This window comes from Aphelocoma coerulescens (assembly GCF_041296385.1).
Source record: "Aphelocoma coerulescens isolate FSJ_1873_10779 chromosome Z unlocalized genomic scaffold, UR_Acoe_1.0 ChrZ, whole genome shotgun sequence".
Classification (NCBI taxonomy): Eukaryota; Metazoa; Chordata; class Aves; order Passeriformes; family Corvidae; genus Aphelocoma; species Aphelocoma coerulescens.
In genome coordinates, this window is record NW_027184085.1 from 47962935 (window position 1) to 47975696 (window position 12762).

The 12762-nt window shown below is 46.4% G+C and overlaps 1 protein-coding gene and 1 long non-coding RNA gene across 2 annotated transcripts in view; one reads left to right on the top strand and one right to left on the bottom strand.

Annotated features, from left to right (window-relative positions):
* Positions 1-1141: 1141 nt before the first annotated feature.
* On the bottom strand, positions 1142-8212 carry XPA (XPA, DNA damage recognition and repair factor). The gene is made up of 6 exons (XM_069001248.1): positions 7950-8212; positions 7449-7580; positions 5274-5379; positions 3495-3660; positions 2738-2855; positions 1142-1374 (listed from the first exon to the last, which is right to left on the bottom strand). Exons 1-6 carry the CDS (start codon positions 8119-8121, stop codon positions 1226-1228), a joined length of 843 nt encoding a protein of 280 aa, XP_068857349.1. The 5' UTR covers positions 8122-8212; the 3' UTR covers positions 1142-1225.
* Positions 8213-9187: 975 nt separating this feature from the next.
* Positions 9188-12762, top strand: part of LOC138103172 (uncharacterized) — a 29127-nt gene continuing 25552 nt past the window's right edge. The window contains exon 1 of the long non-coding RNA XR_011147671.1: positions 9188-9311. This is a non-coding gene — a long non-coding RNA (uncharacterized lncRNA). The remainder of the gene's footprint in view (positions 9312-12762) is intronic.

Consider the following 12762-nt stretch of genomic DNA (forward strand, 5'->3'; position numbering starts at 1 on the left):
CACAAATTAAAGTCTCCCACAAAAACAAGGGCTAGTGATTGTGAAACTCCAGCCAGCTTCTTACAGAACACTATATGCCCCTTTGTCCTGGCTGGGTGGTCTGTAACAGACTCCCCCTGGGATGTCTGCCTTGTTGGCCTTTCCCTGATCCTCACCAACCTTATCATCGCTGCCCTTGGGCTCTATACAGTCAAAACCCTCCCTAATGTACAGAGCCACTGCCTCTGCTTCCCCACCTGTCCCTTCTGAAGAGCTTATAACCATCATTGGAACACTCCAGTTACAGAGTCATGCCATCACATTTCCATAATGGCAAATATGTCATAATTTTCCTGCTGAAAATTTCAGTTCTGCACAGCCACAGTGGCCAAGGATCACCAAGGAAGTCTCCAGAGACTTCCCTGTAGTCTGCCATATTTACAATGATAAATAAATGTAGAGCCACTACCCTAGAACATGTTCCTTCACTTCAGCAATTTCCACATGCATTCCCCAACAGCTGCAAGAATGAGAATTTGAAATTTAAACTTGGAAGTAAATTCACCCTCTACTGAAAGCAAACATCATTCAGGTGCATTTAGAAGAACCCTGCTGTGGAATGCTACTTCCCTCTTGCCCCAAGGACGAGTCTTGACCCTTGCCTTGGTCTCTGGTTCAAAATTCGGGAAAAAAAAAAAAAAAAGACTCTGTCCTGCGAAACACAGTAGGAATGTGTCAGAACATCTCAAGGAGCAGGCAGCTTTCCTTTAAAGAGAGAATTCTCCTTTACGGAGTTGGGTATCCCATGCCAAAGGAGTACCTGCCTCATGATATGGTCTCCCACTGCCAGAAGTGCTGCTTTATCAGCTTGTTGCCCTCTGCCTGCCCATGACCAGTAACTGAAAACCAGACAACAGTCAGGAGAAAATACAGAGCCTTCCTCCTGACAGAAGCAGAAAACCAGTGGAAGTTCACCTTCATTTCATCAGTGCATCAAGTACAATGATACAAACTTATCTTTTGACCAGGAAGACAGCAACTGTTGAACTGTTGCAAACGTGCTATATTCTACCCTAACATCTAGCTTAAAAGCCAAAGCCTACGGTTCTTCACAGAGCTTCTTTCAACTGAGAAATATAAACCATCATAGAATTTGGCAGCAGCTTGTTCATAATTAGCATTTATTTGACTTTAATACAAAATACCATTAAAAACAAAGTAAAATTGAAAAAACAACAGGTTAACACTACATCTTCTCGTAAGTTAATTCATGACCACATACAGTGCATGTCTTTTTATATGTATCTTCATCAATGTTTTCTTCTGGTCCATATTCATGTTCGTGGATACTAGTTTCTTTCTTCCACAAACTACTCCTCACGGCACGGCGGAGTTCTGGTAAGAAATACAAGAAAATTTTAAAATTTTAATAAATCTTAAATAATGTTTAATAAAACTCAAGCTACCCAGCTTCCTGAGGCCTACAGATGACAATATGCTTGCTGCCTGTCTTCACAAATTCTGGGAAAGAATCTGCTCTTGCAAGAACAAGCTCTGACTTGCCTTGCAATCCTCACCTTGTTTGCATATTTTAAAGGCCAAGAACTACACTGTCATGGGATCTCACAGGCAAAGATTTTCCATCTGGACTAAGGACACGTTGCTCGCTGCCTTTTTACACAAAGCCATTCAAAGGTATCCAAAAGGGGTCGGTGGAATGCAAAGGAAAAGTTTTTATAGAACACCTCATTTATTTTACATGACCAAGAAAGAGTCATTTTCATTCAGGTCACAGTAAGCCTCCCAAATGACTTGGCATTCTCTAAGCTTTATGCCCAATAATATGAGTTGCCTCTGCAGCATCCGCAGTGAAATCCGCGGGTTCTCTAGAGCACACAAGCTGGCAGCAGAGCCCAAGATATTATCCGGATGTTGCAAGCGGGTGGCAAGCATACTGAACAGCAAAATGTGGTCACATTTTGAGCCAAGCCATTCAGGCTGCAAACTTCGTCACGTTAAGGCCTGTACTTGCACTGAACTCTGGCATCTTGGCTACAGTCTGCTGCCAGTCCTTCTGTGCACACAACATCAGTGGCCCAGACAGGGGTTATTTGTGCAGTCTCAAATTCTGCCTCCTTCAGACAACACCAGTACAGCCAGCTCGAGCTTTCTGCCCTTGTAACTGCCACCTCAAAGCAAAGCATGGATGCTACAGGTGGCACAAGAAGTTCCACCCATCAAATACTCTTCTAAATTCTAATTTATTAGGAGAAAACCCTGAACGGTAAAGTGCAGTAAAAACAGCAGCTAGGAATGCTGTGAACAATAGGAAAACCTGTTTTCTACCTTCATTACAGCCACTCCACCTGAAGCTATCACAGAATTATAACCCACTGCCACAAAAATCCCAGTCTTCCACAGTCAGAAGTATCAAGAGCAATCCATGGCACATTCTGGGTCATACCCAAAAATTTGAAAAACACTATAATGAACCATTTTAATTCATTTCTGTCACATCATGTCCACAGGACAACAGGAGAATTCAAGCTGGAAAGGACCTCAGTCATGCAGTCCAACCTTGCCCAAAACAGTCAGCTATGAGGTCAGACCAGACTGCTCCAGGCTCACCCCCAGTCTTGGAAAACCTCCATTTTGCCACACTGAAGATTTTCTCAGTAATTTAATCAGATACAGGCACAGATTTAAATAGAACCATACTTCACTTCAGGTACTGAAGTATGTAATTTTAACACTTTACCTTTAACTTTCTTGTCGAACTTCTTCTGTTTCATCTTCTCTCTGCTATCACGGCGGAGCTCCTTTGCTTCCTGCAATGCTTCTTCGCTACCCCAGACTTCAAGTGAACGCTTGATTACCTACAGGATGGACATAAATGCCTTTTTTTTCCCCTGAAACGATAAAAGTAAACTATTCTAACTCACAAATTTAATTTTTCCCTATACATACATAAACCAACCAATCTTCCTCTGCCACCTGTCTCTGCTCTTGACTCAAAAGACTGCACTCCCCTTCCACAGGAAGAGGCAACACTGGTTTTTAGTATCAGCTGGATGTAACTTAGGAAAACTTAAACCCAGCTCTAATTTTGCCCATATTTTACTAGAGCAATATGATTCCTATGAAGTACCAAACCAAACAAGAAATAACAAGAGCCCTGGGAAATCCACTTGCCTTTCCTGCTGCCTCTGCAGGCAAATCTGTGAACACAGCTACAAAAGGCCACATAGAGCTGCAGCTGCCCCATGCACTTCAGAGTAGCACTGAAGGGCCATGTGCTTTGTGACTTGTAGTTGTGCAACCCACTAAAGTTCTGCTCAATTAACATCTTTAAAATGCTCTCAAAACCAGATATTTTCACAACTTGGACTGCAACCATTTAACTGTAACAAGCCATACATAACACGCTTAGCTTTGACAAAATCATTCAGGTACCAAGTGACAACCAAAGCTGCACAAAGGTAAAAAACGGTCTGAAACACAGTAAGTTTATATACCTGTAGTTTTAAATAAAGTTTCATTTCACCCCATCGTGAATTATGAGGGTTTTTCTTCACAATGAATCTGAGCACTGGTTCCCTCTTGTCTAAGTCACAGTCTTTAAGGAGATACTCTTCTTTTGCTTCTGTCCTTGTTATAAGCTTATGTTTATCTTCAACATCTCTGCAAGATGTAAAATAATGATGAGAAAGCTACACCCTTAAACCACAGGTTCTTAACATCTAAGCCCCCATTCCTTCTAACATTCCTGAAATACAGGTAGCCCTAATCCTGTTTTTTATGCATGCAAATAACTCTGGATTCCAAAAGTCTAGCTAAACTCCAGACTAGACTTACTGAAATTAAGTGTTTAAAAATTCCCCCCATTTCAGTAAACACAGGCTGAGAAGCCTGCTCTTCTACAAAGGCTTTTCTTCTATTTTATTACAAGAGGGAATAAATGAAACTTAAAATGAGTATGAGTAATTTCAGGTATCCACCTAACCTAGATGCAATCCAAGAGGACAGAGGTCTGAGCCTGACTGACGTGGTCAAGACACAAAGAATGCGTAATGTGAGACAGGTCAGATCACCTGAGAATATACACACTCCATATGCTTCTAGATCTCAGAAACTGATAAGCAACACAGACAGCACTTGTTTCTATAATGCAAGACAGTAGGCAGAAGAACCATAAAATACTTTTAAAAGACTGTAGCTTTTACCAGAGAGATAATGAAAAACTCTGTAACCACAGCAGCATTTAGGAGTTAATGGAAAAAATTACATTTACGCAATCCTGACTGAAGTACAACTTGAATTGCTTGAGCTGAACAATCTGCCAAACACTAAGTGCTAACAACGGTCATCAAGGAAGTACTGCTGTAAATGTAGCTTTAGTAGAATTCAAAGTTCACAGTAACAGCTAATGCACCAAGGACACTCCAGCGATCAGCTACAAGAGCTTAGACCAGAGGAAAAAAATTCCAAAGGTTCCAAGTCCTGTCCTTAACATCCTTTTCCTACTCACTGTAACTTCCGCAACAGAACTTTGCCTCCAAGTATGACTGTGAACTGCCTACACCACGTGCACACCCCTAACCACTCCCTGCAGTAACTGGGTAGGCTCCCAGAACTCCTGCCTCCCTTTTTCTTTCATTCACCCAATTCATTCTTACACACATGGGCGGCCGGCTGCTGCCGTTGGTTTCATTGCCCTGGTTATCTTGATGGCTTTTGGAGCATTTTCTGTTAAAGATAAGAGCTTGCTCTCCTCTCAAGGTCGAACTCCTGCTTACCCCGCAGGCCAACCAGTAACCTCCCATGGGGGCTCTGCCCTTCGGCTGCTGTGGTTCCAGCACGCCCATGCTGACCAAAGTACCAACTTCACTTGGGTTAAAACACTGGGACCGCAAACACTGTCCTAATCCCTGCTCTACTTCGGAGAGCAGATATTTGTGTTCCATCAGGTTTTTAAATGGCTCTAGTCTGCAGCCAAACATAAATTTTCACACTGACAAACGCACCAACTGCTCTCATGACATCCTATTTCCATAATGTCGTATGAAAATCCACTGATGTCCCCTATCCTAAGGCAGGCTTATGAGACAATCTGTGACTCAGTTCCATAATGGAAAATACACAGGGTATCAGTCAACTTTCATTTACATTTTTTTGAAGTTACTAAAATATGTCTCTTTGCTGACAGCCTCTTTAAATTAAAGACTGTAACTCACTGAATTATAGCCAGCAATCTTTATGTAAAATAGTGCTTCTCTCCTGATTATTTGTAATACCTGCAATTATCACATGTTGCGCAATCAAAGTGCTGCATAAGGTAGGAGTCCATGAATTCTTTGCCACAGTCTCCACAGATGAGATAGTCAAATTCTAGTACGGGTGCTAATGGAAAGAAATATTTTTTTAAAGGGACTACAATGATAAAAACAAGCATCTAGAATTGGTATTACAGGCAACTTTACTAGAATTCACATAAGCATGTTACAAACTAGTTTCACTCTATCAAAGTTTTTCAGAACAATACAGTACAAATTCAAACCCATTACCACACAACTCCATCTCTATTGGAATGGGTTTTTTTTGGTTGGTAAATTCAGTTTCAAGTACTAAATTTCAACATTTAAATGCAAGTTTAACTTAGCCATTGTTTAAAAAAATTCTCCACATTTCTCCCACAAAGTGCTTCATATCCCCTCCTGCCACTTCCTGTTCTGACCCTCCCAAAATATGCCCTGATTTATAGAGGACATGCAGGCAGAAACAGGAGGAAGCAGAGAAAGGATTCAGTTTGAAGAGGGTGGCTAGAGCAGGAAACTACAGGAGCTGCGCTGGCATCATAGTTCTCTCAGCTCTGCTCCAGTTTTTTTCCTAGCTCAGCCACACCTGCCTCTCCCTAAACGAGCTCAGTGGAAGCCTGGGGCAGTTGGCAAGGTTCTTGTCCATTCCAGCTGGCAGAAACGGAGGTGGATGGCCAGAGAGCTGCTAGGAGTGGAATGGGGATGGAGCTCCACTACAATCCTCTCCCCAAGCCCTCTCAGCACTGCTCCAAGCCCAGACTCATCTCAGCGCCAGCCACTGCTTCTGGCCGCATCCTCAACGGGCGGATCACCTCCAGCGTCATCACCATCTGCTTTTATGTTCCATAGGACACCAAGAAACACCGATTCGGGGAATAACAGCTATAAGGAACATTCCTTGAACAGTAACATTGGAATTCTATCAGAAAATTAACATTTCTATACAGTTTTGAAATCTGAAAGTGAGACAGTGCTGTGGAATTTTAGGAACACCTGAAGCAAAAGATTAATGGTTGACATGCAGCACCATACATTTTAATTGCGTTTGCATTTATAGCAGATCCAATCCAGCAAAGACGACATTTTATGTAAATTCAGTCCTACTAGCGACAGCCGGATGCTCAGTACTTCACAGTCATTTCATACTCTTACATCACATTCCATCATTTAAGGCAGTGCTCCCGAACACGAAGACATTTTATTAAGACAATGACGTTATGAATTACACAGCAAAAAATACGCCCAGTGTAAAGGCATCCCAGATCTACTTTAATTTATTGTTAAACATTAGCCCATCAAAAGAAGCAGGGCTGCTAATTGTTTACACTGTTAATGAAATCTGGTGCTGATTTCTAACAAAGAGATACACTGCACCAACAGCCCCGCAGCTGATTCAAGCAGAACAAAGCAAGACAAAGACAATCCCAGAGAAGAAAGTCGATCTATTTTGGGACCCTTACTTCTCCATTCGCTTTTTTTGGGGGGGAGAATATCGCAAGGCAATGTGCTGAAATCCTCCACCGAACGATCAGTAACTTGGCGCCAGCACGTTTTATAACGATAAAAGCTGGCACTGCAGCAGCGCTCCGGTCTTGGCACAAACCACATCAATCCCAAAATTCCCACAACCGACAAAGCCGCGCAAATTTACTCTCATGTCGGTCTTAAAATTCAGATTCCCCGAAAGAAATAATGGAAATAACGTTTAGGGGGTGGGGGGGGCGAATATTAAAATGTGCTATACCCAAGGGCACTGGCTGTGTCCCACTTCCGCGGCTTAAAATTCTTCATTTTTAATTACCGCGCATTTGCTATAGCCGATTTAATGCTGAAAAGAATTGGACGCGCCACTAATAGAGCACATCCAGAAAAACGTGTGAAGGAGGAAGAGGGATGGCGGAAAAAAAAAAAAAAAAGGACAAAAAAAAGGAGAAAAAAGAAAGAAAAAGAGGGTAAGAAAGGAGAGTAAAAAAAGCCCGGGAAAAAAAAAAAGGCGCCCATCCATCCCGCCCCGCTGGCGCGGCCGGAGCCGGCTCACTGTCGCCCCCGCGCCTTCCTGCCCTCCCCCGCCAGCCCCGCGCACGCGGCGCCGCCTCCTCCCGCCGCCTCCCCGCCAAACCCCCGCCGCTCCCTACGGATTTTTTTCTTAATTACCGGGTGGGTGCACGATTTTCTCGCCGGCGCCGCGCTCTTCCTTCTCCTCGTTTTCCTCCTCCTCCTGCTCCAGGAAGAATCCCCCTCCCGTGTCCACGACCTTGGGGAGGGCCCGCGCCCGCGCGCCGCCGCCTGCGGGAGCACAAACGAGGCGGGCGCTGCGTTAAAGCGCCGCCGCCGGCAGGGGGCGCGCGCGGCCGCCCCCGCCGCGCCGCGCGCGCGAGGCGGGGGGCCGCGCGGAGAGCGCGCGCGTGCAAGGGCCCCCCCTCCCCCACACATGTGGGGGGAGGGGGGGCCCCTCGCGCGCCGCGGCGGATTCTCCCCCCCAACCCCCACCCCGTTCCAGCCATTCTACCGCCCCCCCCCCCCCCCGCCGCCCCCACCGCCTCACGCCCGGCGGCGCCCCCTTTCCCCACGCCGTTCCCCTCTCGAAACCTCCCCCCTAAAAAAGAGAAAAAAAGGCGCGGGGACTCGCCCGTTCCGCCGCCGCCGCCATCCGACCTGCGGCAGGGTAGGGCCGGGCCGCCAGCCGCGCCTGCCGCAGTGCCAGCGCCCGCTGCCGGTTCCGCTCAATCTTCGCCAGCGCCGCCGCTGAGAGGTGCGGCCGCTCGCCCGCCGCGGCCGAAGTCTCCTGCTCGTGATCTTGCTCGTGGGCCGGGGCCGCGCCCGCCATGGCGGCGGCGGGAGCGGCGGAGCCCCGTGGTCCCCCCCGCTCCGGCAGCCGCTCTCGCCCTTCCCCTCGCCGAGCCGCCGCCGCACTGCGCCTGCGCAGGGCGGGGGGCGGGGGTGGCCACAGAAGGGGCGAGGCCGCCCGCGCAGGCGCGCAGCCGCCGCCCCGCCCCTCCTCGCGAGCCGCCAGGGCGGGGGCCCCGCCCCGCCGCCGCCGCGCGGGGCGCGCCGGGAGGGCGCGCGAGGGGGGAGGGGAGGGGGGGGCGCGCGCGGCCAGGCGGCGGGGCGGGGCCCGCGGCCCGCGTGGCGCGCGGGGGTGGGGGGCGGGGGGCGCGCGGGCCGGGGTGGGGGCCGGTGCCGGGTGGGGGGGGGGCGGTTGTGCCGGGATCGGGACCGGGACGGCACCGCGGGACCGGGGAGGGGACGGACTGGGGGAGGGGAGCCGATGATGACCCTGCGCTTTCCGCACCGTCTCCCGCCTCGGGCCCGAGCGGCCCCGTGGAAAAAAAAAAAAAGCCATAAATCCCGCCCCGCCCGGCAGGAATTCCTCAGCAGCGTCACCCAGCAATGCCCCTTTTGTCCGCCCGGCCCGGCCCCGCCACAGCCCTGCGCGAGGTTGGTTCTCGGCCGGAAACGGCCCCGGCCACGTTTTCTGCCCTGAAAACTGTGCTGGAGCATTCTCCCCAGCCCCTGCTCCTGCTGTGCGCAGCCCGCCGTGGTCCCAGCCTCGTTCGGCGCGGGGAATGGGCGCTTTCCTTACAAAATCCCCGTCCTGCCCTTAATGGTTTCGCGTGTTCCACGCAAGGGAGGATAAATGGAGGCTGCAGCCTCCCTTATTGACGAGGGACGCGCAAATGGCTTTGTCATGCAAATGTGGCTCTAAGCCACTTTCATATAAAGCCACTTAATGCCGAGCAGCAAGTGATCCTCGCCCGCCCGTCAGGCAGTGCCTGCCCTGTCCTTGAGGGAACGGAAATGGAGGCACTGGCACAGATGCGTGCTCCCTGCCTCCATGCTGAAACGGGATGACCTCAGCAGAGGGAGAAGCCTTGCTTCCCCCTCCCGCCCCCCCCCCCCCCCCCAAAAAAAGAAGAAAAGCTCGCACTCTTCCGTGAAACTAAACTAGTTTTCTGCCAACCCTTCCTTGCTGCTCCCAGAATACGTCCCTTGTGCCTCTCCGTTCAAATGCCCGCGGTAATTACCTGCATGGATTGTGCTTCTGCTGTGTCCTAAAACATTTTATTTCTTTTTAGCTTGTCGTCCTCGCTTGGCATTAACTTTCGACAACAGCCAGCAGAGTGTGCTGTAAACGCTGTGAAAAGAACATCTTGCTTCTGGGAAATTTTTATATATATCTCCATATATATATATATATATATATATATATATACATACACACACATACGTACAGAAATGCAGATGAAGACATTTTAAGTGGTTCTAATACTTGCATGAGTGGTAGATAGTTCCTCCCGTCAATTAAAATACTTCTCTTGTCGCAGATCACAGAACCTCTTCCTTAAAAATTAATAACCAAGTCATACTAAACCGTCTGCTTTCAGTGAGATTGCTTTCCAGTGTTTGTATAAAGTTGGAAAAGTGCCACAGTGGAGATGTCCAAATACGTTTCACAGTCAGAGAGAAGGATCTAGAACACAAGGTATTTAATAGATGAAAATGCAAATCATAACCCCAGCCTACAGGAAGCAGCTTATGCAATTATACAGTATGAGCATACGTTTGGACTTACTGACAGTGGAGTTCCAAACAAATTAATAAACACAGTAGAAATAAGTGAAATTTTAAAAGATTGAAGAAAAGTGTTCACTAGATGTCTTGGAAATGGAAATGTTTGCGGGAAAAGCAAACACACGTATGTTTGGATTCCTTATGCTGTTCTGGTGTCAGTCTCTTCCTTGTTTTGTAGGAGCAGACATTTAGGGAGGAGTGAACTTCTGAGTTGTGCTTGTAGGGTAACAAATAGTTCTGTATCATTCATAAACCAAAACTGTCTTAAAGTGAAGCCAAGTTTGAGACCCTGTGTAAGGGTTTTAAGGGCAAAAGGACATAATTGTTATGCAATCAAACTGGAATTAGGATTAAAAGAAAATCAGAATACATAAATGAAAGCAAATTCAGAGGCAAGGTGTTCACATAAAATTGGCTGTGGGCCGCAACTGTCTATGCAATAGTGTTAGTGTTTTATTAAGTAAAACTGTTTTAAGAACATATACTAGAGGTTTTTGGTTTTTTCTTTTTCTCAGGGGCAGTCTGATGGGGCAATTAAAGCAGAACATTCTCCCCATCTCTGCGTCTGACCAGAATGAATCAAATACAGTGCTCCTAATTTTCATGGCCAAGAGAAGTTAGTAAAACTAATAGTTGTATATTAGCAAGGAGTTGCAAACTATCTCATATGCATTGCTCTGATCATGCAATAATATTTCTGCTTAATGTCAAGCACGTGTGGCTTAATGTGTGCACATGAGTTAATAATTATAATGGTATCTGTGTTTTAAACAGTTTTTTCAGGTTCTGTATGCCAAGTAATACCAAGCTGGTAGCCATGTATTAGAAGGTAGGCTGTCATTAATTGTCAAGCACAGATGTGCATTATTTCATAGCCACAGAGACCATCACCAATGAGGAGTTGAGCGCAGGGAGGCACTTGAGCAGTGCTTCACAATTCATCACTCCCATGGAGGAAATGGTGATCAGCAAGACAAGAATGTTTGCTGACTATGCAAAGCCTTTTTAAGTTAGCAGGGGTGAGGGTCATCTGTAAAGAATTGTGGGTGATTAGGCAGTAAAAAAGTAGACTAAATGCAGAGTAGATAAATGCAAGGTGATGTGTGTGCAGAAACCTAGTCATAACTTTACAGAAAAGGTAGGAATACCTGAATGGGTTGCTACCACTCAGGAGTGCGACTTTTAAGTATGTATGCCCTGCATGAATGCCATCTTGGGGTTTGGAAAAAGCAAGGCACATTTCAAGGAAAGGGACAGAGAACAAAACAGGGAACCCATTTATGGCACTCCAGAAATCTGTGGTGCATTTGTGCTATGAGCACTGTTCCCTGTTGCGTTTCCTGCTTCTTAGAAAGAAAATGTTGGAACTAGAAAAGAATAACAGGGATGCTCAGCTGTCTTTGTGTCCCTTGAAAGGGACAATTGAGGCTTTGAGTTGTCACCAAAGAGGGAGGATGCCTGGGGCTCCTCACATTCTAAGTAATTTGTAGAGGGTGGATGCCAGCTGACTTTTTGAGTACAAACCATCAGATTTGTGGTAGCAGGAGCCCAAGTCTAAAGATGAGATGGTTCTTCGTTCAGTGCCTTTGTGAATCACATGCTGAGTGCAGGGTGTTTCTCTGGGGTGCAGGGAAGATGGGCCAAGTGTTTGGAAGAGGACTGTGTTGAGAGTTAATGAATGAACACCCCCTCACGCTCAGGAAATTCCCAGAGCTGAAAGCAGTTGGAAGCTGTGGGAGTGTTGCAGAGAAGATATCATGTATTTGCCTTGCTTTTCCTCTTCCTTTGACGTTGGCTTGTGGCCTGTGGTGGAAACAGGATGTTGGACTGAATGGGGGTTCTTAATCCAAGGCAGTACACCTCTTCCTCTGTATTCATGGAGGAACACTCCGAAACACCTGGAGTCACATAATAGCAATAAGCCTGTGTGATGGGGTCTTTCTAACCAAATACACTGTTCATTTAGACCAGGAGTTACTTACAGAGCAGCTGCTGGGCATATATTTCTATTTTTCCTCATGATATACTTCTTTCTCTGTGTCCTCAAAATCTTAGTAGCAATATGCATACAGCAGTTGCATATATCTACAACCAAACCATCCTTTTGTCCTTCCTCAGTAGAAAATACTTGTTCCATGAGAAACAGGCCTAACAGTCTTACTTTTTTCTTTGAGTTTGTCTTTTGAAGGAGCATCTGTGGGCAAAAATCTCTTTACTCCTCTCCTCCCCCTCTTTCCCACCTATCCCTCTCCCTCTGATGGTTCATGTGGTAGCATATATTTTAGCCACATTCGAATTCAGTAGCCAGAAGCTGACTGGCCAATACACACATGGTGTTGGGTAGCTGCCTCTGAGCATGACTAAGGCATTGGATTTTGTCCAGTGATTTCAAATGCATTTTGAACAGGAGATAATAGTTCAATTGCATCCTTAGGAATGTGGGGCAAAAATAGCAGGCCCTTTGTGATTTTGTTTCCATCCTATTTTAGTTTGATACACCCATTTCTTGTGTTACCTTAAATAAATAAATGGAGAAATATTGCTGGCTTCTTGGTGCAAACAAAGCGAACTTGTTAAAACCAGACAGCGCACTTGCTTCGATTTGTATGTTTTCTTTCTGAATTCACCTATGCCGTAGCTCATGGATCAGGGATACACAGTGAATCATCCTGTTGAACAGAATGGGACATGCAAACTAAATTAGGTTTGTCATCTCTCTGAGATTTTCTCCTTTGCTGACTACCTGTAGGAGAGGATTTTCATAGTAATGTGGCCTGTCTTCACACTCCATTTATCATACCCCAGTTGATGTATATAATCTTGGTTGAACAGATAGGTAATGGAGTAAACACATGAAGTATTAAATGCCTAAGCAACACATCTGAAATGAACAGGT

Excerpts from the sequence above, each read along its gene's own strand:
- XPA (XM_069001248.1), bottom strand. The coding sequence starts at position 8,121 with ATGGCGGGCGCGGCCCCGGCCCACGAGCAAGATCACGAGCAGGAGACT. Across the intron at positions 3,661-5,273 it reads GCAACATGTGATAATTGCAG|AGATGTTGAAGATAAACATA; the intron begins GTATTACAAATA and ends TACATCTTGCAG. Across the intron at positions 2,856-3,494 it reads AACTTTATTTAAAACTACAG|GTAATCAAGCGTTCACTTGA; the intron begins GTATATAAACTT and ends TCCATCCTGTAG.